Genomic DNA, 25,223 nt, shown 5'->3' on the forward strand with positions numbered 1-25,223 from the left:
CAGGCTAGTTTCGCTGCCGTGCCTCGGCAGTTACAGGGAGCAAAAGGAGCAAAAGCCAGACAGTTTCAAGATGTAAGATACTGTAAACCATTTCAGATGAGATGGAGAAAAATGACACATTCTTTAGAAAAAGTAGCTAAATTGTTTTATTACAGGTTAACGACCAACCAAATCAAATAAGAGCTTATAAAAACTCCATTTCGTCCCAAACATTTCAAACGCAACAAAGGAGTATATCAAAAACAAACAATCTATATTTTGAGATATCTGGTTATATTTTTCCTTTTTAATGAAATGTATTTACACGCCCAATAAATACTATGGTTATTTCTCCAATAAACGTTACCATTTGATCTGATATGATATGATACCGTTTATATATATGGTACGATCTACCGTTTCTGTTACAGAAGAAACCTTCAAATTATAATGTAAGATTTCTTCATAATATATCAAAAGTTCGCGATAGTGCTGTAGTTGGTTTGTCACTGAACGTTAGCATATCAATCCACCGGTCATTTAAAAACCATATCAACAGTAAAAATACATTATGTGGTTCATTGACACGTAGATATACCACTAAGTAGCTGTATATCGCAATCAAAATACAAAATCTTGAGATGTGTTAACATTTACTGCTTGATCTCCTTTCCAAAAATTCGAATATAACAATATGAGACAAGGAATGAATACCTTAAGGGAAGAAATTTTGGCAGAAAGAAATTTATAGGTCATTCGCCAAAATAAATTCTCGCCAAATTTAATTTTCTTTTAATTTAATAAGTCTCTATTTCTCCTAAAAACCCTTTATTTTTCTCTTTTTTCAGCAAAAATATTGAACAAAAATGGGTCGTTTGCCAAAAGTAATTCTCGCCAAATTTAGAAATTTTAATAAATCGCTAAAATAAAATCCGCCAAATTGGACCAAAATTGGCGACGGGCTCATTCACCAAAATTTCTTTCTCTTGAGGTAGTAAATTTCGTCTTGTGAACCAAACTGAGATTAAAACTCGAGGGAAATCCGTCAAGAGTGATCTTAAAATATTCTTTATTTGTGTAAGTCATTTTTCTAACGATAATACCTGAAAAAAGCCGGGGTTTGACCACTGTCTGTTACTAAATATAGAAACAGAGGTCAAAATCTTCTCTTTTTTTCGAGTGCTTCCGTAAGAAAATATTACATCATCTTACATCAAGAATTGCAGGCATCGATAGTTGAGATCAATGGGCCATACCATTTTCTAGTCATAAAAGATTTCTTGGAAATGTGTGGACACCAGTTGGAAAATGGCAAAATTTGCAAAAAGACCTTTGAAAAATTTCTTTTCATACCTAAAAATTGACGGTGGACGGACTAAAATCAGTCTTTTACTCCTTTTAACCCTGGAAATTTGAAAATAATTTTTATTCCCTGGGATAATGAAAAAACGCCCTTTAGACCCATGGAGATTTTTCTAGAATTACCCCCTGGAACTGTTCGTCTGCATGGATATAAAAGGGAATGGCCCAATATGGAAACCGTAATTTAAAGAAGGCGAGGAGGACAAACAGTAAATTTTAAACATCTCAAGAAGAATATCGCGTCTGTGGTTTTGAAAGGAGCGTCAGTTAATACTGGTTAGGTATTCGCTTTCATTGATAAATGTGCTCAGCATCTGGAGGTATGAATGTTCAAATCCTATGTCATTTAGTAGTACTAAACTTTATATAATTCAACGCATTACGATACAGCTTGGTCTACCATTTTGAATCACCATGACGGTGGTAATAAACACAACTGAACATTATCAACGACTGTGATCAATGTCTTCTTCTTTTCCATCCTTTGTCTGTCACCTTTCGTCGTTCATTTGAGTATGATGCGTGAAAGACCTGTAGTTGGATCTGATGAAAAGAAATGCGACTTATAATTTTAAACCAATGGCATATATGGCAAAGTTTCGGAGAAAAGACTATCCAAGCGAAGGCGGCGTAAATCAAGAGGTGAGTTTTATGAACCTCCATAGATGTACTTACTATATAAACCAAGACGGTCATAAACCTTTTTTTATTACAAGAACAATTTTATATGAACAATGAGGCTCAAAATCTATAAATTTATATATAAAGGTCGATCGATCAGAAATCAATTAAAATCTATAATCGACAGCTAATCGAGGTCAGGAAAATTGTGAATATCGATTAGCGATTGATTATAGATTTTAATCGATAACTGATAGATCGATCGACCGTCTGGATATATACAAAACTGGAGAAACAGAAGCCTAGTAAAGACTCCAATCTATGCAAGCGCAGAGTATAAGTTCATCTTCTAAATAACAACAGAATCATACACAATACCAGATGTTATAAGAATAACAAGCATATTTGAGGCTCACAAAAAAAGAATTATCTTAGTATTTTCACGTACTTCCACTACGTCCAAAACACTTCTTTTATTGCATTGAAATGTGTTTTGGTTTATTGTTTGTGAGAGTTGGGGGGGGGGGGGGGAGGGACATTCAAGCCAAATAATGTTTACCTTTCAAAACTTCGACGACGTGGTGTGATTCGTCAACGAAATTCCGAACGAACTATAAAAAATTAGATGTTAGATATTTTTTTGCCTTATTAGTTAGTTGACACAACAAAAAGTTTTCGTTAACTAAAGTCTATATCTACAAAATGTTAGCTCATTATTTTAAAAATCACAAAGTTTATATATCAAACAGACTGTAAAAAATTATAAAAATTATATAATTTTTACCCCAGTTTTGACACCAAATAAAATTGTATCTTAACTAAAGTTCAATTCTAAAAAAATGTAGCCCATGGTTATACCGCCATGGTCATGCATCAAAACAGGCTAAAACTTTGTAAAAAGAGACTAAAAACTATTTTTGGATTTTGCGAGTGTACAGTATCAAGGAACGTATTAATAGAATACAGAATGCTTACGTCATCGTCAATATGGATGTGTATCCCGGTCGGTCCTTGTCTGAAAGAAAAACATCCACAAATATTATGGAGAATATTCAGGTAACCAACTGTTTATTGAGTAAACACCATTGAGTTTAAAGCCCGAAGGGCTAAAGTAGAATCTCTAAACTTTCCCAGGCAAGAAAAAGTGAAGCCACTTTTTGCGAAGCGAATTTATGAGCGAAGCAGTTTATCCCAAGCGAAAATTTGCTATAAAATTTGCTATATAAATCACATCTTCAAACCGATGATTTTATCAAAATGACCTTGAATGGTTTGGCTTGAAACCACGAAAACTTTCTCGGTTTGGTAGCTAGGACTGCGAAAAATGCCGTTTTAAAATGGTGTACCCTAGCAGTGAACAGCAACAAAATTACCGGAAGCCGAAACACGGACTTAGAATCTGAAATCGCGCGGGCGGGAGGAGTGCTCTTTTAGTAAACGAAACTTACCTTGCAAAACCAAGTGGATATTATATGATAAAGAAGTACGGAGGTAATCAAATTTGTCGAATTTGTCAAGAAATAGATCAAAACTGCCCAAGAACCAAAACAAGCCATCTTTGTACATTTTTGTTTTTGGTATTTTTATGTTTTGATGATTTCGACAGACGATTCGTGATTCGAATAAAAATTAAAATTTTAAAAATGTTCGATCCTTCGACGAATATCGTTCGACTTTATTAAGGCACCATTTACACTAGAATAACTAGAGGGAAAAAAAGAGCGATGCGCGGGCGGCGGCGGGTGTTGTACCGCAGTGGATTATGTGGTGTGTTTCGGGCATTAAGGCTCTTACGACCCTGTCTCTATAGCGGCTTTATTAGTAGAGGGATTTTTAGAGTGTCTCTTTATTTTGCTAGCAACTTGCGAATTGAGGTGGAGTCTGGATCGCTTCGCAACCCTTATACAATGCGGCTAGTTTCCCATCCAAAACGCGACCCAATCATGACAACGTATCTAGTGGTTCCTTTGTTTTTGAGGATTGAATTTTTTGAAATCTAGCAATAGATTTTACTTTCAATCCGGCGTTTGTGTAAAAACCACGCGCGGGCATTCTAGATGAGAAATAAATAGCTTCATTTCCCATCCTGGAGTCTCAAGTCTAGTCAGGAGTCTATGGTAAACACAAAACTAGATTTCAATTAATATAGGTACTGGGGTCCAAGAAAACAGTCGAAAAACACGTCCAAGATTGACAAAAAACTTGTACGGGAATTTAATTTGGCCGAAAAAGTTTTTCGGAGGAAATGTATTTTGGCAGATATTTTTGGCCATAAAACGCTGTTTACTGAATAAGAGCCTGTTTAAGGCAAGAAATAGTATGAATTTAAGAAGTCAACGAAATAAATTAAATTTGGCGGATGGTGGAAAAATCTAAATTTTTCCAGGAACTTAATCGCGGTTTTTGGCTATAACAAAAATCACACACTCACAAACCTCACTGGGCAAAGGTAGCTCAAAGAGCTACAAGTCCCCCCAACCACATCACATTCTCTTAATCGCGGTTTTTGGCTAAATCAAAATCTACTAATTTTTTTCTTCGAAATTTTACTTGTACAAGATTTTTCTTCTTCCAAGGAGAATGGTGAAGGACAGGGATGCGTGTAAAGGGCCGACAATAAATGGCACAAAGATCCTCAGAGAATTACGCCGATTAGTCAAGTAATCAAGGGAGTTGCACTCCTTGGAGGGTCTTTGCTCATTACTTATTTATGTATAAAATGTGTCTGAGTTTCTGTATCCAGCTTTATAAGTGTAAGTTTGAAAAACCCGCTTGCAGTCTTTACAATAAAGAACAAAACAACAAGACCTACTTTAGAATGCCAATGATTCCATCTTCCTGTAAGCCACACTTTTTAGCCAGTTTTCTCTTCAATTCACCAATGTTAAGTTGTTCCAAAAACATGGCGTGATACTCCCGCATCCCCGTTCCACTTTGGTGCCACTCTGGTGAAATGTATATAGTCAGTAGAGGTCGACTTGCTCTGAGAAAAGATGGTTTTGATTAAATCTTTATATTTTGTACATCATTTCTCAAACCTTGCACATCTGATTAGTGCGTGGCGTATGAAACTATTAATGTTATGTATTTTTCCAAGAATATATTTTGAAAATGAAAGCTAGTTTTCTCATAAAGAGACTTCATTGAATAAAAAAAAATCGTAATCAGGTAAAATCGTAAAAGGTTTAGCCTTTTGTACTCTTAGTAAAGATATTGAAAATAGTGTTTTTCAGCCAGAAATAGTTATTTTGTCCACTTTATTTTTGCACATTTTGAAGCTCAATATCTCGAGTTGGGTAGAGAAATCATATATACTCGCAATATATCTCTAATCTTAATATTTTGAGAGCTTTCCAAAAATATACAACAGGTCTTTCTTTTCTCAAGCTAAAATTTTCATTAAATTTGATTCTATGATTTTTGCCTGAGATCGTCATATTTATCCGAAAACCGCACCAAAGTGTCCGAAAAAAAATTGGCACCAATGTTATTTTGATTCCCCTACCCCTTAGCTTTCCAAAAATGTATAACAAGTGCTTTGACTAAAAAAATCGATCGATTTTACAAATTTCCCTCTACTATCTGAGCCGTACTTGGACCAACCAAACTACCTTGCTTGGAGTGCATTATTCAGCCGAATACCATCAGCCGGTCCACACAATTGTATGAGGTCGCTTCGGCTCATCCTCAGTAAATCGGCTCCCGTAAAATTCGCCAAACACGTTTGGTAGTTATGGAAACGATGATAAGCTAACCATGTTTGCGTTTCCTCAACGTTGGAGCTTGCTGTTAAAGTCTGAAAATAGTTTTAAAACTTTAATTTACATTTCGAGAAATTGTCAACCAATTGGGAATCTATGCACGAAGTTTATTGAACCACTTTCATGGGTGTATGTATATGGATCCATGGATCGTGGCGCTCCTAGGTCCCTTCAGACGGTATACAGTAAAAGATGAGCGTGACTCAACGTATCATTCCTCGGGAATAGCCTATTAAATGATGGCCAGATTTTACGACGGAGAAACATACAGGTTATTAGTGGATATAATCATTTAGAAGGATAGCGACTCAGCGAACAAACTAGCCAATGTGCTGGAGACATTCGGTGGTACCTTGGAAATACTTGGATGGCATCTTAATCTTTTGAGTATGTAAGCTAAACCAAGTCTATCTGGAAAGAATATCCACATTGTTGCAAGCAGGTCTTTTGTAGTAAAAATATGACAAAGTGAGGGTAAAAATGTTGACTATGTCAAAGAAAATAGTAGATAACAAACCGTTGTATCGGATGCGGGACAACTGGAATTCAAATGGTGTTGGGTGTGCGTCCGGTTATTGAGGAAGGTGTCCGGGGAAGAAATACTCGTGTTGGCCGAACCGTTAACAATCTGCAGTTGGCTTAATTGGCTGTGTTAAAGAAGGAAGAAAATGACAAAATAATTCTCTGTATTCATGATATGCACCATTGCAATGTCTTCTGACATTACATCACGGACCCAAAAGCTGATTGGTTGCAAGTGACGTAAAATCAGTCAATACGTCACTTTCAACCAATCAGATTTTGGGTCCGTGGATGGCATTCCAATGGTGCATATCATGAATAACTTCAAAGTGTATACACGTTTTTTTTTTATAGAACCTAGTTTATAAGAACATATAGGCTGAAATTCGTCGATAAATTAAGAACATCTTAAGAACATGCCCAGCCTCAGTTTGGAAAAAATGACAAGAAACTACAATTTTTTCCTCTTTTTAAGCAGTTTTAACCGAATTTAGGGGTGGATCTTCCAAAAAGTCGAGAGTCAAATATTGTCCAAATTTTGCCATATTTAAGTGCTCTTTATTTTGTATCATATTGTCGATTTAGAGTGGTCTGAAAAATTAAGAACGCATTTAAGTACATCATTTCTCAAACCTTGCACATCTGATTAGTGCGTGGGCGTATGAAACTATTAATGTTATGTATTTTTCCAAGAATATATTTTGAAAATGAAAGCTAGTTTTCTCATAAAGAGCTTCATTGAATAAAAAAAAATCGTAATCAGGTAAAATCGTAAAAGGTTTAGCCTTTTGTACTCTTAGTAAAGATATTGAAAATAGTGTTTTTCAGCCAGAATAGTTATTTTGTCCACTTTATTTTGCACATTTTGAAGCTCAATATCTCGAGTTGGGTAGAGAAATCATATATACTCGCAATATATCTCTAATCTTAATATTTTGAGAGCTTTCCAAAAATATACAACAGGTCTTTCTTTTCTCAAGCTAAAATTTTCATTAAATTTGATTCTATGATTTTTGCCTGAGATCGTCATATTTATCCGAAAACCGCACCAAAGTGTCCGAAAAAAAATTGGCACCAATGTTATTTTGATTCCCCGACCCCTTAGCTTTCCAAAAATGTATAAACAAGTGCTTTGACTAAAAAAATCGATGATTTACAAATTTCCCGCTACGATCTGAGCCGACTGGACCAACCAAACTACCGGCTTGGAGTGCATTATCAGCCGACCATCAGCCGGTCCACAAAATTGTATGAGGTCGCTTCGGCTCCTCCTCAGTAAATCGGCTCCCGTAAAATTCGCCAAACACTTTGGTAGTTATGGAAACGATGATAAGCTAACCATGTTTCGTTTCCTCAAACGTTGGAGCTTGCTGTTAAGTCTGAAAATTTTAAAACTTTAATTTACATTCGAGAATTGTCAACCAATTGGGAATCTATGCACGAAGTTTATTGAACCACTTTTCAGGGGGTATGTATATGGATCCAGGGATCGGGGCGCTCCTAGGTCCCTTCAGACGGTATACAGTAAAAGATGAGCGTGACTCAACGTATCATTCCTCGGGAATAGCCTATTAAATGATGGCCAGATTTTACGACGGAGAAACATACAGGTTATTAGTGGATATAATCATTTAGAAGGATAGCGACTCAGCGAACAAACTAGCCAATGTGCTGGAGACATTCGGTGGTACCTTGGAAATACTTGGATGGCATCTTAATCTTTTGAGTATGTAAGCTAAACCAAGTCTATCTGGAAAGAATATCCACATTGTTGCAAGCAGGTCTTTTGTAGTAAAAATATGACAAACGGAGGGTAAAAATGTTGACTATGTCAAAGAAAATAGTAGATAACAAAACGTTGTATCGGATGCGGGACAACTGGAATTCAAATGGTGTTGGGTGTGCGTCCGGTTATGAGGAAGGTGTCGGGAAGAAATACTCGTGTGGCCGAACCGTTAACAATTGCCGTTGGCTTAATTGGCTGTGTTAAAGAAGGAAGAAAATGACAAAATAATTCTCTGTATTCATGATATGCACCATTGCAATGTCTTCTGACATTACATCACGGACCCAAAAGCTGATTGGTTGCAAGTGACGTAAAATCAGTCAATACGTCACTTTCAACCAATCAGATTTTGGGTCCGTGGATGGCATTCCAATGGTGCATATCATGAATAACTTCAAAGTGTATACACGTTTTTTTTTTTATAGAACCTAGTTTATAAGAACATATAGGCTGAAATTCGTCGATAAATTAAGAACATCTTAAGAACATGCCCAGCCTCAGTTTGGAAAAAATGACAAGAAACTACAATTTTTTCCTCTTTTTAAGCAGTTTTAACCGAATTTAGGGGTGGATCTTCAAAAGTCGAGAGTCAAATATTGTCCAAATTTTGCCATATTTAAGTGCTCTTTATTTTGTATCATATTGTCGATTTAGAGTGGTCTGAAAAATTAAGAACGCATTTAAGAACATTTTAGGCTGAAAATTGCTAAAAAAAATAAGCACATCCAGGCTCAGCCAAATTTTAGGTGTTCTAATAAAAAAAAAACGTGTATACGTTTTTATAAGAATTAGATAAATTTTTGAACACCTTATTGTAAGGCTTTTGAGAAATACTTTGCCTTATCCTGCAAGTAATCTTATGCTATACTCACGATGTTATGCTGATTAGCAATTTTAGAGCTTAATGTTTTAAGGAATTTGTTTAAAACGATACTAGAGTTTTCCAAAGATTAAAGCCTGAATACAAGCTTCCTTCTATAAGAATAATGTAATTTGGATGAGGGTCAAGTATTCTTAAAAAATTGCAAAAATGAGGGTGAGATATTTTTAACTCACGTATTCTTACTTTTTTAGACTTGATTTTTATACAAACATGAGAAATGATCAATTTGGGACTTTTGAGTGCACATTGGGAGCTAAATTATATTTCTACACCAAAGTTTCAATTTAAAAAACCCATTTATTTCTGTTAACCAAATTTAAAATACCCTAGAGGGTATTTTTAGGGTATTCTTACGATTTTAACCCAGATATTCTTATAGAATATATTCTTATAAAAAAGGCGTGTATTCATTTTTTGAAAATCCAGCAAAACGTTCTTCACTTACATGGGGGAGGCACCTGATTGGTTCATTTTACTGGGCGTGTCATGGCTTCGTCGGCGGAGACGCTCGACAGGCCCCAACTAAAAAAGGAAAAGCGGCATCATCACATATATTACACATGTATCGCATAACCAGCTATTAAACGTTAGTATTTTTAAGCAGCCCTGAAATAAAAAACGGCCGAGAACAAATCTTAGAGTGAATGAATTATAGCTGCAAAGCTTTGAGCCCCCCCCCCCCCCCTCAATAAAAACGGAAAAAGGGCCAAAAGGTAATTCCAAAGAAGATTCTTACTCGTTTAAAAATCATACCTGTTTAAAGATGGTAATCTCGCTTGATGGCTGGACTTGGTTCTACAAGACATAAATAATATATTTTGAGTAAAATCTAAGGCGGGGGAAAGTCTAAGGCATCGGCTCGCTCTCCCCGCCCTTTCCAATGCTCGGCTAAGTAAATTGATATCCGAGCCTCGGTCCAGAATCTCGATTACTTTACATTCTACGTAAAATAACGACTCTATCTAAGTGAGAAAATTGAGCCTTGTCAAGATCAGGCCCGGTGGAACAACCGTTAAAATGGGGAGTCTGAAGGCTCAAAATGAGATAAAATTTGCTATGAATTTGAGAAAAAAATCTCATTTATTCAAAAGTGGGAGGCTGAAGTCTCCCCATTCTCCCTGCTTTCGCTGGGCCTGAAGATACAGAGAAAGGAAGATTATAAAAGTTATTGAATAAATAAGACTTTGTCATTGATGGCAATATTGCATGATATGCACAAAGCTGTAATTCAAGTAACTTTTAGTATATGAAGAGTTGGAGCAACGCCCTTTGAGGAAAAATATAATTCAAACGTCAGAATCGATTGACTTACTGCAACATCTTTTGACATGCTTTCAATCTTTTCTTTCTCTAACTTCAATTTGCGATTTGCTCCTTTTGCCTGCAATGAATAAGAAATCAATTTTATGAAGGTTGAATGTATCGATCCAAAATATTTTAACTGAACCGTTCTACAATAAACTCTCATTTATTCAAACTTCTATTATTCGAATCTCTCAATAATTCGAACCTGCTTTCATACTCTCTATAATTCGAACAAATAAGATTCTTCGTTCGAGTTCGAATTAGCGAGGGTCAACTGTATTACCTAATAAAAGTTAAACTTAAATCTAAAAATAAAAGTTCTATTCTAACTTATCTTACTGGATCAGGCGAGTACCCCAGGACCAATTAATCGAGTGACAAATTTGATTAAGTTCAATATAGTTTGGCTAAAAAGACCGATTCGATCATTTCGATAAAAAGATAGAGATGGATAGATTGTTATGATTTTCGAGACCTTATTAGAGATTTCTGAGACCTTATTAGAGATTTTCGAGACCATATTAGAGATTTTCAAGACCTTATTAGAGATTTCTGAGACCTTATTAGAGATTTTCGAGACCTTATTAGAGATTTTCGAGACCTTATTAGAGATTTCTGAGATCTTTTTGAGACCTTTGGAAATTTTTGAGTTCCTTTAGATCCGCCACCGCCCCCAGGAAGTCAGAAGCTGTTGAATAAATAATTTCCATGAGTTACACTCAAAAGATCTTATTATAAGGTGGTAGTCATATGAAATTTTGAGATGTTGAGAAAAAAATTGTCAAATGTGACTAGATGTTCAGAAAAACTTGATAAGGTGTTTTCACTATACTTTACCCCCTGGTCGCTACTACCCCCGTTTTTGACTTTTTTAAGAAAAAAATTCACAAATTTCTTTGTTAATATAGTTGTTTTACCATTGTAGAAAGTTTGGAAGAGAAATATTGAAAATATAAAAAGTTATAACAAAAAATGTGAAAATTGACTTCATCAAATATCCATACGCCTACCACCTACAACGGACATTTTCTTTTGCGAAATTAGTGTTATTATATATTGATCGATTAGTAACCAGATTTCTTTCTGAATAAAAACTGCAAAAAGTCAGTAATTGGTTTTAATCAAGGAACTAGAAAGAGAGAAAGTATATTTGCTACATTTGCAGATCTCAAACTCAATAAAAAACGGTACATTCTCACAACGATTAGAAACAAGCGACCAAGCGCTAGAAGAACAAGTGGTAGAACGAGAATGTCATTGGGGTTAAATCCAATAATATTAGCCGTACGAGGTGGACTGGGACTAGTCAATTGTATCCTTCACTCCATAATAATGGTACTTTTGCTTCGTATTCCAGAATTACGTCGGAAGAGATACAACCAGCTTTTAATCAACATCAATATTGGTCACATAGTAGTTGGATTCACATTGTTTTTACTTGCTTTCAGCAAAGCAAACGCCCTAACATACATCAATTACGCGTTTTTTGCTCACGGGAACGTGTCATTGGTCTTTCTAACAATAGACCGCGCATTTTCGATTCGCTGGCCATTTCGCTACCAGGCTCTTCCAACCTGCATCCAGATCCTTTTTCTTATGGTTAGCCCATTGGTCGCACTTGCATTCATTTTATTTAGCTTTTCAAGAAACAATGAGTCAACGAGTACTGCGTTACGTATCCCCGTAATGAGAAGGGGTCTTGTTTTAGGTGTTTTTTCGATTTCAATCACGCTTTTCGTATCGAACTTGATCATTTGGTACGTCCTGCAAAAACAGAGGCGAGCGATAAGATCCACTGAAACCTCTCGCGGGACATCACATGATAGACCATCCCGTATACGAAGAAACATAAAATCATTCTACATATGTTTTGGTTGTGTTATTACATATATCATTTTATGGTTACCAGAGCTGACCAGACAGTCCATTTGGTTTTTCCGAGGAATAAACATTGAAGGTGTTGTTTGGAATGTTAGCGTGCTTTCGTTCAACTTGAATCCCACATGTGACGCTTTTGTTCTTGTGTTCTTCAATAAAGAACTCAAGGAACATTTCAAGAGATTCTACAAAAGAATTCGACCCCAGAGAGTAGATACTGTTCAAATGAACATTCCAAATAATTGACCCAGTCTCAGCGTACTTGATCAAAAAGATTCAAAAATGAAGAAATGAGGTATAGAATATGAGGACAAGTTCGAAAATGTAAAGTTAACTTAGTGATTTTGGCCGTAGAACGTACGAACGTATTTGATAAAAAAGATTCAAAAATGAAGAAATGAGGTATAGAATATGAGGACAAGTTCAATTCGCTGGCCGTGTATCTTTATTTTATCTTATCTTTATTTTTCTTCATGTTACATAAACTTTCAAAACAGCGGTGAAGAAAATTTAATTTTACAGACGCGGTTTGTAGAGACATCGGTCTCAACTTTTATTTTTTGGACTTTTTTGATTCAGATACCCTTTCTCGACATGCCCTGAAAATTTCAGATCCATATCATTAGTATTTGGGACAGAGGAAGCCTTTTTGTGCACCGAGGTGTTAGAGATCTCTCTAGCAACGGGGGAAATTTTTGGTTGCTAGGGGCATATTGTTTTGTGTTTTACCCCAATTTTTGCAACATGAGCCATCAAAATGAAGCATTTTCCCGCCCTTTTCATTCACGGAGGTTTTTATCAACTCTCTTTCATGGGATTTTCTATTTTTCAAGATGGTAGATGGAGTAGTGCAATCAAAACAAAATAGTACTCACAGCAAAAACATGGATGGCTTAACAGCATCTATTACTCAGTTTTATGGCGAGTTTGAGCTCTAATTTGATGTTATGGTAAATGTTTTGAACTTTTTTACAACCAGTAAAGTACTAACAATTCAACAATGGTTTTGAAGAAGACTCAAGATCAGAATACTTTTCAGGGATTGTTCCTTGTACTATTTGGCAGAGGATGTATGAAGAAGTTTTTCCAAAAACTAAACTCCTGCTTATCAATTTCAAAATATCATTATTTTGGGGTCCAGACCCCCTGGCGAGGAATCTTTAAATTCTTCTCTAGCCTTCTGACATATAAACATGTGTGTCAGATCTCATTTGTCAAATGTGACTAGATGAGGTGTTTTCACCATACTTTACCCCCTGGTCGCTAATACCCCCGACTTTGACTTTTCGAGAAAAAAAATTCACAAATTTCATTGTTAATAGTTGTTTTACTATTGTGGAAAGTTTGCAAGAGAAATATTGAAAATATAAAAAGTTATAACAAAAAGTGTGAAAAATTGACTTCATCAAAAATCCATATGACTACCTCCTAGAACAGCAACGGACCTTTTCTTCTGCAAAATTAGTATTATTATGTTGATCGATTAGTAACCAGATTTTTTTCGCAATAAAAACTGCAAAAAGTCAGTAATTGGTTTTAATCAAGGAAATAGAAAGAGAGAAAGTATATTTGCTACATTTGCAGATCTCAAACTCAATAAAAACTGTACATTCTCACAACGGTTAGAAACAACCGACCAAGTGATAAAGGAACAAGTGGTAGAACGAGAATGTCATTGGGGTTGAATCCAATAATATCCGCCGTACGGGGTGGACTGGGACTAGTCAATTGTATCCTTCACTCAATCATAATGGTACTTTTGCTTCGTATTCCAGAATTACGTCGGAAGAGATACAACCAGCTTTTAATCAACATCAACATTGGTCACATAGTAGGTGGATTCACATTGTTTTTACTTGCTTTCAGCAAAGCAAACGCCCTGAGTTACATCAATTACGCGTTTTATGCTTACGGGAACGTATCGTTGGTCTTTCTAACAATAGACCGCGCAATTTCGATTCGCTGGCCATTTCGCTACCAGACTCTTCCGACCTGCATCCAGATCCTTTTTCTTATGGTTAGCCCATCGGTCGCGCTTGCATTCATGTTATTTAGCTTTTTGAGAAACAATGGAGCAACGAGTACTGCTTTACGTATCCCCATAATGAGAAGGGGTCTTGTTTTAGGTGTTTTTTTCTTTTCAATCACGCTTTTCGTATCGAACTTGATCATTTGGTACGTCCTGCAAAAACAGAGGCGAGCGATAAGATCCACTGAAACCTCTCGCGGGACATCACATGATAGACCATCCCGTATACGAAGAAACATAAAATCATTCTACATATGTTTTGGTTGTGTTATTACATATATCATTTTATGGTTACCAGAGCTGACCAGACAGTCCATTTGGTTTTTCCGAGGAATAAACATCGAAGGTGTTGTTTGGAATGTTAGTGTGCTTTCATTTAACTTGAATCCAACATGTGACGCTTTTGTTCTTGTGTTGTTCAACAAAGAACTCAAGGAACATTTCAAGAGACTCTACAAAAGAATTCGACCCCAAAGAGTAGATGTCATGGAAATGAACACAACGGAAAATTAAAGGATTCTAAATGTTTTTGTTTGTTTATTCCAAATACTCAACACAGGGATGTAATTGATCAAAAAAATTCAAAAATGAAGAGATGAGCTATAGAATATGAGGACAAGTTCGAAAATGTAAAGTTAACTTAGTGAATTTGGCCGTAGAACGTACGAACGTATTTGATAAAAAAGATTTGAAAATGGAGAGATGAGGTATAGAATATGAGGACAAGTTCGAAAATGCAAAGTTAACTTAGTGATTTTGGCCGTAGAACGTACGAACGTAATTGATAAAAAAGATTCAAAAATGAAGAAATGAGGTATAGAATATGAGGACAAGTTAGAAAATGTAAAGTTAACTTAGTGATTTTGGCCGTAGAACGTACGAACGTATTTGATAAAAAAGATTCAAAAATGAAGAGATGAGGTATAGAATACGAGGACAAGTTCGAAAATGTAAAGTTAACTTAGTGATTTTGGCCGTAGAACGTACGAACGTATTTGATCAAAAAGATTCAAAAATGAAGAGATGAGGTATAGAATATGAGGACAAGTTCGAAAATGTAAAGTTAACTTAGTGATTTTGGCCGTAGAAAGTACGAACGTATTTGATAAAAAAGATTTGAAAATGAAGAAATGAGGTATAGAATATGAGGACAAGTTCAATTCGCTGGCCGTGTATCTTTATTTTATCTTATCTTTATTTTTCTTCAAGTTACATAAACTTTCAAAACCGCGGTCAAGAAAATTAAATTTTATACGGAAGCGGTTTGTAGAGACACCGGTTTCAACTTTGTGATATCGAGAATGTCATCCGCGCAACCTTGATTCGTGGCATTAGAGGATCGAATTCATTGCCTCAACCGCGGTAGAACGATGTACAGTATATTATGAAATTGAAACAACTAGAACGTTTCACCGAAAACCGTCACAGCGTCCGCAATTCGTGCTTACCTTTTTCATGTACAGAAATATGGAAAACTAATAATGTAAACTACGAGAAAAGAAACTATCAAGTGGCTCCATTATCAGGCCGTTTTTCATGCCCTTTTAGCGTCCGGTTATCAGACGCTGCCCCTCCTGAAATCACTAAAATTTTGGTAAAAACAACCTTCTTAGTGGAGAAACACGAGAAAAAGTGCCCTTTTTGGCCACCAACGGACGCTGGCCTGGCTTTCTAAAATATGGCCTGCTCCATCATTACGTATTACTAAAAAATTCCCTTTCGTCGTTATCAGATGATAAAGGTAAAACGCTTATTCTAAAAAAACGAAAAGGAACTAGAACTGAAACCAAAGTAATTTGGACCAGATTTCCTTAATCAAGTTCCTTCCTTCTGTAAGGAAGTTTCCAAGGAAGTGGACAAGAATTTACACTTCTTCATTTGGAACATTTGGAATACATATATCATTCATATTATTAAACACCGGTTAAGAAGTTTCTTAAAATCAGTGTTTTTTCATTTGTAATTGTGCGTAAATCCGATTAATCACGATAAACGGGTTCGATTTCCCGATCTTTCCGGTTTGATTTCCCGATTTGGTTTGCGTTTGTGCTCGCACTTACTAAGATATACTCTTTTAAATTTTATGTTAGATATATTAAGAAAGGCTGGCCACGATAAAGATGTTTGCGTAATGGTTCACTATTCAAAAATGACAATTAACGGAGTTTGCAGCCGTCATTACGGCTATTTTATTAAGAATAAGGTTGGGTTAGCAATGCTTTAACTTTAATACGAAAACTATTGCAGGATAATATCATTTTCAATCAAATCATATCAATTTGTATACTATATGCAAACATGCTAAACAAGGTGGAGTAAAGATCCACTCGTGGAAATTTGTACTTTTAACATTTCAAATTATAATAGACACAGGATAATCTGGAATAACAACTGGAGTCTCTTATATAACACGTGTTAGACGGTAATATTGGGGTTGATAACGAAAACTGTTACAGGATAATATTATTTTCATAATCTCATGGTTGATTGAAATTCGATTGACGTTTTAGCTTACGTTAATTTATAATTTCCCGCGAACTTGTAATTTCCCTTCTAGCTTTTGTAATTTCCCTCCTAGATTTTGTAATTTTCCGCGAAAGTGAAATGTCCATCGTTTGGAAATTCATCACCTTTTTCAAATTTCTTACTAACTTCGAAGGCTTAATTAAATGGAATATTATTCAATTAAAACTCGACTCGCGCTTCTATGACTTTTTTCAGACCTCTTTTTAAAGTTTCAGATTGATTTCCAGTGTAAAATTGACGTCTTTCAGAATTGCTAGAATTTCAACCCAAACCATGAGATTAACCAGGAATCCCATGCTTGTTTTCGTGAAATTCTGGATAAATTACCCTCGGTCAAATTTCGAAATGTTTTAAATTTCCCTCGTTGCACTCTGTAAATTTCAAAAACATTTCAAAATTGACCTCGGGAAATTTATCCCGAATTTCCCTCATAACCATGAGATTACTAGTACTAATAAAATTTGTATATTATACTCAAGCATGCTAGACAAGTAGGAAAAAAGATCGGGGAAATTTGTACTTTTGACATTTCAAATATTTACGAGTTTCGAACAAGAAGGGGAAAATAATTCGTCTCGCTTACCCGAAAAACTTTGACTTGACATCCTGATACATATTCTGGGTCATCAGTAATCGCTGAGTCAGCAGAATTGAAAATTTCCAATTGCAGGCGAAGTGGTACACCGCTTTCGCCCTGATATCATGAATAGAATGAAAATTTGAAAGTTTAAGATGTTCAGGAATAGCTTGAAAGACCAGGCAAAATTTCACGCACTTAGGTCATTTGCCGTTTTTTGACTTAGAAATTGAGTTTTGGCCTTCAGAGTAACCATTGTAGGTGGTCAATACGCGTCAAAAAAATTTAAAACCCTCTCTAGGGCATTTATGAAGGGTTTATTTTCAAGGATTAAAAGCATTGTATTTGTGAAAATAAAAAGTAATGTATTTACAGTATTTGTTTATTTTCCATCATCATAGAGAAAATACATTTTGTTTTTGCTCTCTATCTTCATCTTTTTGACATTTTCTCAAAATTGAGTATTTTGGCCGTATAACGGCCACAAAAAAGTGCTTGGAATTTTCACTGATGATATTTTAAACCTTTTAAAAGTGAAACCTCTAAATCAATCGCAAAGTTAACACAGTTAGTAGAAACAGAAATAAAGAGTTTTCCATTTCGATATAACAGTATAACTGGCGATTACTTGGAAGGAAATTTCTCCTTTGTACCTATTTACTAAATCTTCATAAGTTTGAATGCCCAGACTTGAAAAATACGTACCTTTCCTTTGGTAAATTCTGAACTCAAACAGTTGCACTGAAAAAAAAAAGATTGTTTTTTTCCATTCATATACTTTAACTTGAAGATTACATCCAAATGTTAGCGCAGTTAAAGGGATAATCAGATGGTTTGATATATTCAGATTACAGAAACCTTAACGTATTTTTGAGTAACAATTTTCTAAAATCGAGATATCATAATTCGAAATTTTTGAAAATGAGTTCTTAGGTTCTTACGCTGAAATTCTATTGTTTTAAAGTCAAAAACTTGTAACTTAAGGGCTCTGACCATAGTCAGAAAATTGTTTTTAGTATCTGAACATAAAAGTTTATGTTTTAGATTCTTTAACACTTTTAACAAAGAATTGCCTTTATAAATTGCTTTTTAATCAAACCCCTTAAGAGTAATTAAGAACTTAATTGCAAAAATGACGTTATGAACTTTAAAAAGACGTTAATAATATGTTGCATCACCTTCTTTTATAAAAAGTGCTAAGTTTTAATGGGTAATTAACCTTTTTCTTTCGAACTTTTTTCAAACTGTCCGCAAAGAATTGAACTATTTTAAATTTTGCGGAAAATCTTTCTAAAAGGATGTGTCAAAAGTTATGACTGTTTTTTTAAGCAAAATCCAGATGAAAAATTGATGAAAAACCACTATTTTGAAGATTTCGAGACAAAGAAACATTTACAAAAATTTTCCGCAAAAACTTTTATTGTTCGGTAAAAGATACACCAACTACTGCGAAAATTTTTTCAAAATGTTTTTTCTTCGCCGAAACTAAGCTCTTCAAAGTTGATATACTCTTCCTCGCAAAAGTCTTCAATTTCTTCTTCATCAAATTTTTTCAATGCAATTTCTGAATTTTCAGATTCAGGAATAGTTTGTCTATAAACAGAAAATGTATAACATGCCATAGTTTTGTTGGTTACATCAGTCAGAAAACACATTTTAAACACGGCAATTATGAAAAATTCACTATGGTCAGAGCCCTTAAATATCTCGACTTTGGAAAATAGTTAGGCAAAATAATTTTGAGATTTTGCCCAGGACAATGGAAGGACCCCACATGCCAAATATTAACAAACCATCTGATTATCCCTTTAAGTATTGGTAGTAGATAACCCGTGACGACAAACGAACGTTCGCGTCACGGCGGCAGTATTAGCGAGATTATGTATTTGGAATTCTCTACGGCTACGGCTAAGGTGACGAGGGAAATGGCGAGTAAGGCAAGTAATGGCGGGTGAAAGCAAGTTCGATATTTGACGTGCGGCATTATGTTGACTTTGCTTATACGGTGTTTTGGTGTTTTTCCCGTACAGAGCAAAGTAGACAACGACATGTCGCCTTTGGTGACGACTCGTACGGGCAGCCCCGCAACCGTAGAATATCTCCAAAACATAAATTCGCTAATTCTTTAGGCTAGACGGGGAGCAAAGCTTCTGTACACTAAGAAAAATATTAGCTTTGCTTCTAGAACGAAAACCTGCTTCGGGGAAAAGTTTGTCATCGAATAATCAATTAGATACAATTTCACCGAAAATCAAAGTATAATAAAAACCGTCTTGTGTATTTTTGCTTGTATTAGATAACTGATGATGGCGTAAGCCGGAAAGCTTTTTATTCAATTTTTCAAATATATTTTACATTCACGTCTTGTGTATATTCTCAAGAGAATAATAGAGCCCTGACCAGTAGAAAAACTATTTTGAATAAGCCTTACTTTGACGAAGAGTTTCACTTCTGAAGAAGTATCAATAATGAACTCAATTTCATTTGTATTTGAACCAATGTGGTTTGCATCGATGACATTTAGCGACATCGGTACATCTAGAAAGAAGAAAGCTTTGTGTGAATTTATCGTATAATTTTATCCTTTCATTTCAATCTTTCCATTTTCTAGCAAGAGAAGCATCCTATTGGGGCCAGGAGCTCTCTCGAAATCTTAAGATTGTCTGGTCTGTTAACCGAATCTCCGAAAATCAGCCTTTAAATAATAGACGATTTTGTGAAAATGGTCCCAGAAAAAAAAGTACAAAAAACGTATTATGTTCTTTCATGAAACGCGTGAACTTCTGAGAGAATTCGTTGCATTGAACTGACGTCAACTTATTTTTACGTTAGAATTTTTAAATTAGAAATCATGTTTTTGCTCACAACCTGACAATCAACTTCACTACACTGAGAATAGAAACACTGTACAAATTAAACACAGACTTTTAGAATGGACTCAAAAACTCACAAAGAAAAAGAATCATTTAAGTTAGACAAGACATGGGTGATGAGGATTCCTCGCCAATCAAAAGTGAAAAAATCAAAATCAGTCCATTTTTCACAAGAGGATCCTTATTGCGAACAAGATAAAGCAGAAGAAATCCCTAAAGAAATTTGCGACATGATTTCCAAGCTTCGCCAAGAAGCGACTGAAAATCAAAGAAGAAAAAGATGGGAACAAGCACAAGCTCTCAAAGAGCAAAGAATGAGAGACTCCAATAAAAGAAAATGGGTCGAGAACGATAGCCCTGGTGATTCATCAGATCAGAACAAGAACAAAGGACAAAAACGAAAACGAGGAGACCACTTAGAAGATGACGACCAAAATAACAACAACGACTTCCTTAACGACGATCCTAACGACAACAAACGACAAAAACAACAATTAAAAACGAAAATGATGGTGAAAGCCGACAACGACAACGACCACCTTAACCATGACGACAATCACGACTTTTCCAGCTACAATGTTAGTGACTTTCCCTACTATTACGACTTCAACAACGACCATCCAAACGACCACTCAAACAAAAATAACCACTTTGACAACGACAACAAAGACGATGGGTGTCGCAACAATTCTAGAAATGATCATGTCATACAGTCATACTAGATAAAAAAAACTTTTTTACTATATTAGCTATTTTATACCTTTTTCTAAAAAATAAATTCATAACATATTTTTTAAATTCTATCGCTTTTGGTTATTTGCATATTTTTTCAATTCCCCAAAATCCTAGTTTTTTTGGCGCGATACAATGGCTTCACGAAATTCTGTTTTTTTTTTTTCGATCCGCGGTTATAAAAGTAACATGATAACAGAAGACATTGTAGGAGTGAATATCCTGAATACTAGTTTGAGTTTATCGACCCAGTGATATTCATATTGGAAGTTTATCGTGGCTTGGATCACGAGATTTATGTTCGGCATCCTGAATACTGATACTATTCAGACCATATTCAGACGTTACGGTTTCGTATTGCTCCGGTGTGATATTCGTTACGGATAGAAAGTGTTCATGCTCATTTCGGAGCAAGAAAACGGAGCAAGAAAACGGAACAGTTCCGTTCCGATGTAAATAGTGGAGCAAAACCGTTTAGATCTGTTTTGCTTGGTAACGTCTTCTTCTTTGACGTTTCCAATCTTGACGTTCACCCAGTGTTTCGGAACTTTTTCGTTTTGGAGCGAAACGGAACGTAGCTGTGAACGTGGTCTTAGACTGGGTAGGGGACTGACTGATAAGTGAAATATATATTTACCAAGTTCGATCATCTTTTCACCAGGTCTTGTTAGGACCCATTCTTCATACTTCTCATATTCAAAATATTGATGTTGTCGCTCGTGAAAACCAATGCTCACCACCGCCTAGTGGATTGGAAATATTACTTTTATAACAAGTCTTCACTCTGTTTAAGAATTATGTGTACACCTTTTTTAATTTGTCACGTCCCATTCATGTTATGTTTAAAGTGATAGACCCAATGAAGTATAAGCCCGAAGGGCTAGAAGTCAATCTCCTTGGTAGGATTTGAAGCCAACAAATCCTACCAAAGTTGCGCGGCCTTGAGCGGCTCGCCTGGTTTTTACACAAATGACAGATTGAAACTAAAATTTACCGCTAAATTTCGAAAAAAAAATATCAATCGTAAACAAAGGAATTGCTAGATTCAATCTGTCGTCAAAAATGCGGCGCATTTTTTAAGGCTTCACTTTATCTTACCTGAGAAAGGTTAGAGTTTGAACTCTAGCCCTTCGGGCTTTAAACTCAATGGATAGACCATTATGTAGTGAATCGAAAAGAGCTCATTTATAATGATCAAGTCAAGTTTAATTGATGAAAGAAATCAAGTAAAACAGTGAATATGAAAATTAAAATACTTAATAATCCTCTCTAATTTTAAATCTTTTAAAATAAGATTTTCAAATCTTTTTAATGGATATAGTTCTTAAGTCCAAAGAGTCAGCCTCCACGTATAGCTTTTTATCCAAGAAAAGGATTTGAAGATCTTTGTTGAAATCATCGAGGTTCAAATAAATATACAAATATACTAAAAAGTTTCGAGTCATGATTTCTTAAGCAACAGAAACTTCTTTCTCCTTCGACCGGGTAAAACTTCAGGCAAAAGGTCAACAGCATTTTCTCAATTCAAGAAATTTAACCTTACCTTAACTTGTTTATCATCAACACATTGGTCATTTTCAAGCCTCTTCACCACAATTTCATATGGTTGCCCTGCAAGAAACATAAAAAAAAAAAAGATTTAGAGAAAATGCTCTCCTAAACACTCAAGCCCGTGAAATACAGAGATTTTGGTCATGACTATGACATTATATTGTATCAACAGGTTTTAATCTCAGAACTTTAAGGTGAAAGACAAGAAGCGTCACTGGACTAGCTGGGATCAACCTTCAGTATTTTTCTATTTAGAAGCCCAATCAAAGCTTTGGTCAATGACATGCTGGGAAAAATTTTCTTGGATGACGAAGCATTCTTTTTGTGAATTGTTTTTGATTTTGCTACTTTTTAAATGCTTTGATAGAAAAGACCGTGCGAGCGAAAATGTTTGAAAACACCCTTAAAATATACATAGAAGAAATTCATTCCAGACGAGTTCAAACAACTAAGAGTAAGTTAAGAATTCTTGTTCCAAAATTTATTCCCAAAAGCAATCAGCTGAAAGCAGCCTGAGTAAAGTTTATTTTTACCTTGATTGAGCCATGTCAAAGTTTGATCGCTTTGTTTTCGCTTCGGTGCAGTCGGTGCCCTCATAATAACTTCATACCTAACGAGAGAAGTAATGTCACATTAAATATTGCGTTTTGCCTGAAAAAAAAGCAAACGGTGTAATCCTTGAGGGGGACAATTTGTTTTCAGAGAGGTATTCAGTAGGTATACACAAATAACAAGAATTTCATGGGTGTAATTTTTTAAATCTTGTAAAATTTCAGAATTTCAAAGGACTTAACTTGAAGTAATTTCAGTCGCAAAAAGACCTTCTCACAGCTTCTCAACAACATGGGGTAAACGGTTTTTTCTTAATTGGAATCTTATAGATTCTGAGATGGCAAAACCTAACAACAATCCTAGGATAAAATCTCAAAAAAGTAGGCAAGCGCTCTTAGACAAAACCAATAAGCATTGAGTTGGTATCAGGACACTTAAGGCTAAAACCAAAATTTAATGTTCTTATGTTCTAATGTTCTTATAAAGGATTTCTTTTCAAGCCTGTACTTACTGGGTATGTTCTGTTTTAATTTGTGGTGCTTCTCCGTCGTCAATTATTCTGAAACAAGAGAATAAGCATTAATCTTGTCGGCTGAATTTCAAAGCAATTTCTCAAGAACCGTGAAACTAAAAATGTGATCAAGCTTGGTACCATTTTCAGATATATCTTAGTAGTCTTTTCATATCAGTCTTTTCAGATCACCCTGGATCACCTATTTCAATAATGGTACGAAATCAAGAAAGTAAATTACCCCCCTCTCAATCCAATATCCCATATCCTACTTCCAAGCAAGCGACTCGTGTCAATTCTCATATGCTAATAGGTAATTTTGAATACAGTAGACTCGCTTATTCAAACTTCTGTTATTCGAATCTTTCTAAAATTCGAATTAATTCCCAGTTCCTGTCAAGGATAAACCCTCTGTAAAACTTCTATAAATCGAATCTCTCTGTAATTCGAACAAATAAGATTCTTCGTTCGACTTCAAATTAGCGTGAATTAACTGTAATTAATTTTTGATAATATTAGATGAATCAATCAATACTGCGTGGATGCCTTACATTTCTTCATTTTGAAAATGTTGTTGTAATTGGTCAAGTGTTTGTTGCAGCGAGTCATAATTATAAGGAGTTGGTGCAGCTCCAATAGATTCGTTCAACGATTGGAGAAGGTCGTTGGCGTCCAGTGCTTCCTCCTTGAAAAGCTGAAGACGAAGAACTTCCCTAGAGGTGTCGGAGAGAAGAAATTTTATTAGTTTCAGGAAAGTTTCATGAGTCAGCCGAGTAAGGAGTTTATACCTCTGTCGATATAACTTTATAGTTCCTAGCTCCCCAGCTAGGACTATTATATATGTTTGTAGTTTTTGTATGTGTTTTGTTCTGATGAAGAAAAAGTAAGGAGTTTGATTAAAATTTCAAGAAAAGAAAATTTCAAGAATCTTGCTGGCCAGTTCAAGGCAAGTTTTTTAGACCCTTTTCAAAACATTCATGGAAAGTCTGGATGCCTCTTACTCAAAATTAAAGTGGACGTTTTATAGAAAAAGGCTATTTATAACTGTCTGATAAAAGTTGACAAAAAATGTTTTGACCAGTTTAAACTTAACAGTCCAGTCCGTTAGATTTGAATTTCATATTGCATTTTTCGAGTTAGAGGGCCTGCAACATCCTCAAACTCATTCGAGAAAGGGTTCATTTTCAACAAAAGAGAATTCAAATATTTACGTCATATCATAAGCTGGTGTATGTTCATTGTTGAGCAATGCGTTGGATGAGGCACTCGCACTAGCGCCTAGTCCTTGTAAATTAGCATCCAGACTTCCTGATCCATTGTCTAGGTCATCAACTCGCCATGTGTTTGGACGAATTTTATTGGTCTCATCATCGTCCATCCGATTGTGCGTGAGTTTGTTTGTTTGTAATTTTTTTGGTGTTTCGTTTTTTTTTTACCCTAAAGACAAAATTAAACAAATAAACAGGTCAATTAGTGGATGATAAATTATTTAAATGATTGAAACCATACTCAATGGGATTAATGTTAATAACGTTGTGACATGGTAAAGACGAGCGCACACTAAAATTGTTTGTAAACAGACCCGTTATTTTACGCTCCACTCATTTAATGTTTGAAGTTGCTTAAAACCAACCAAAGATTTCAATTTCATTTTTGGGAGCAAATAGACAAATAAACACCTTCACAAAGCTTCAAAAATTGCGACGGCTTTGGACCGACCTTTTATCATTTTCGAATTTTTCTCAAATGGATATTGTGATTTTTTTTTTGATATT

At 35.3% G+C, this 25,223-nt stretch overlaps 1 protein-coding gene across 1 annotated transcript; it reads right to left on the minus strand.

Moving 5' to 3' along the window:
- Positions 1-254: 254 nt before the first annotated feature.
- Positions 255-24,881, minus strand: LOC136800246 (transcription factor CP2-like protein 1). The gene is made up of 18 exons (XM_067056867.1): positions 24,660-24,881; positions 24,000-24,161; positions 23,449-23,496; positions 22,919-22,995; positions 22,378-22,445; positions 21,472-21,577; positions 19,661-19,767; positions 17,935-17,970; positions 17,236-17,346; positions 10,227-10,295; positions 9,668-9,709; positions 9,360-9,436; positions 6,241-6,370; positions 5,574-5,758; positions 4,775-4,945; positions 2,938-2,977; positions 2,522-2,573; positions 255-1,884 (listed from the first exon to the last, which is right to left on the minus strand). The coding sequence occupies exons 1-18, from the start codon at positions 24,824-24,826 to the stop codon at positions 1,847-1,849; spliced, it is 1,686 nt and encodes a 561-aa protein (XP_066912968.1). The 5' UTR covers positions 24,827-24,881; the 3' UTR covers positions 255-1,846.
- Positions 24,882-25,223: the final 342 nt, after the last annotated feature.

The sequence above is a fragment of the Clytia hemisphaerica genome, unplaced genomic scaffold (assembly GCF_902728285.1).
Source record: "Clytia hemisphaerica strain Z4C2 unplaced genomic scaffold, Clytia hemisphaerica genome assembly, whole genome shotgun sequence".
Taxonomy (NCBI): Eukaryota; Metazoa; Cnidaria; class Hydrozoa; order Leptothecata; family Clytiidae; genus Clytia; species Clytia hemisphaerica.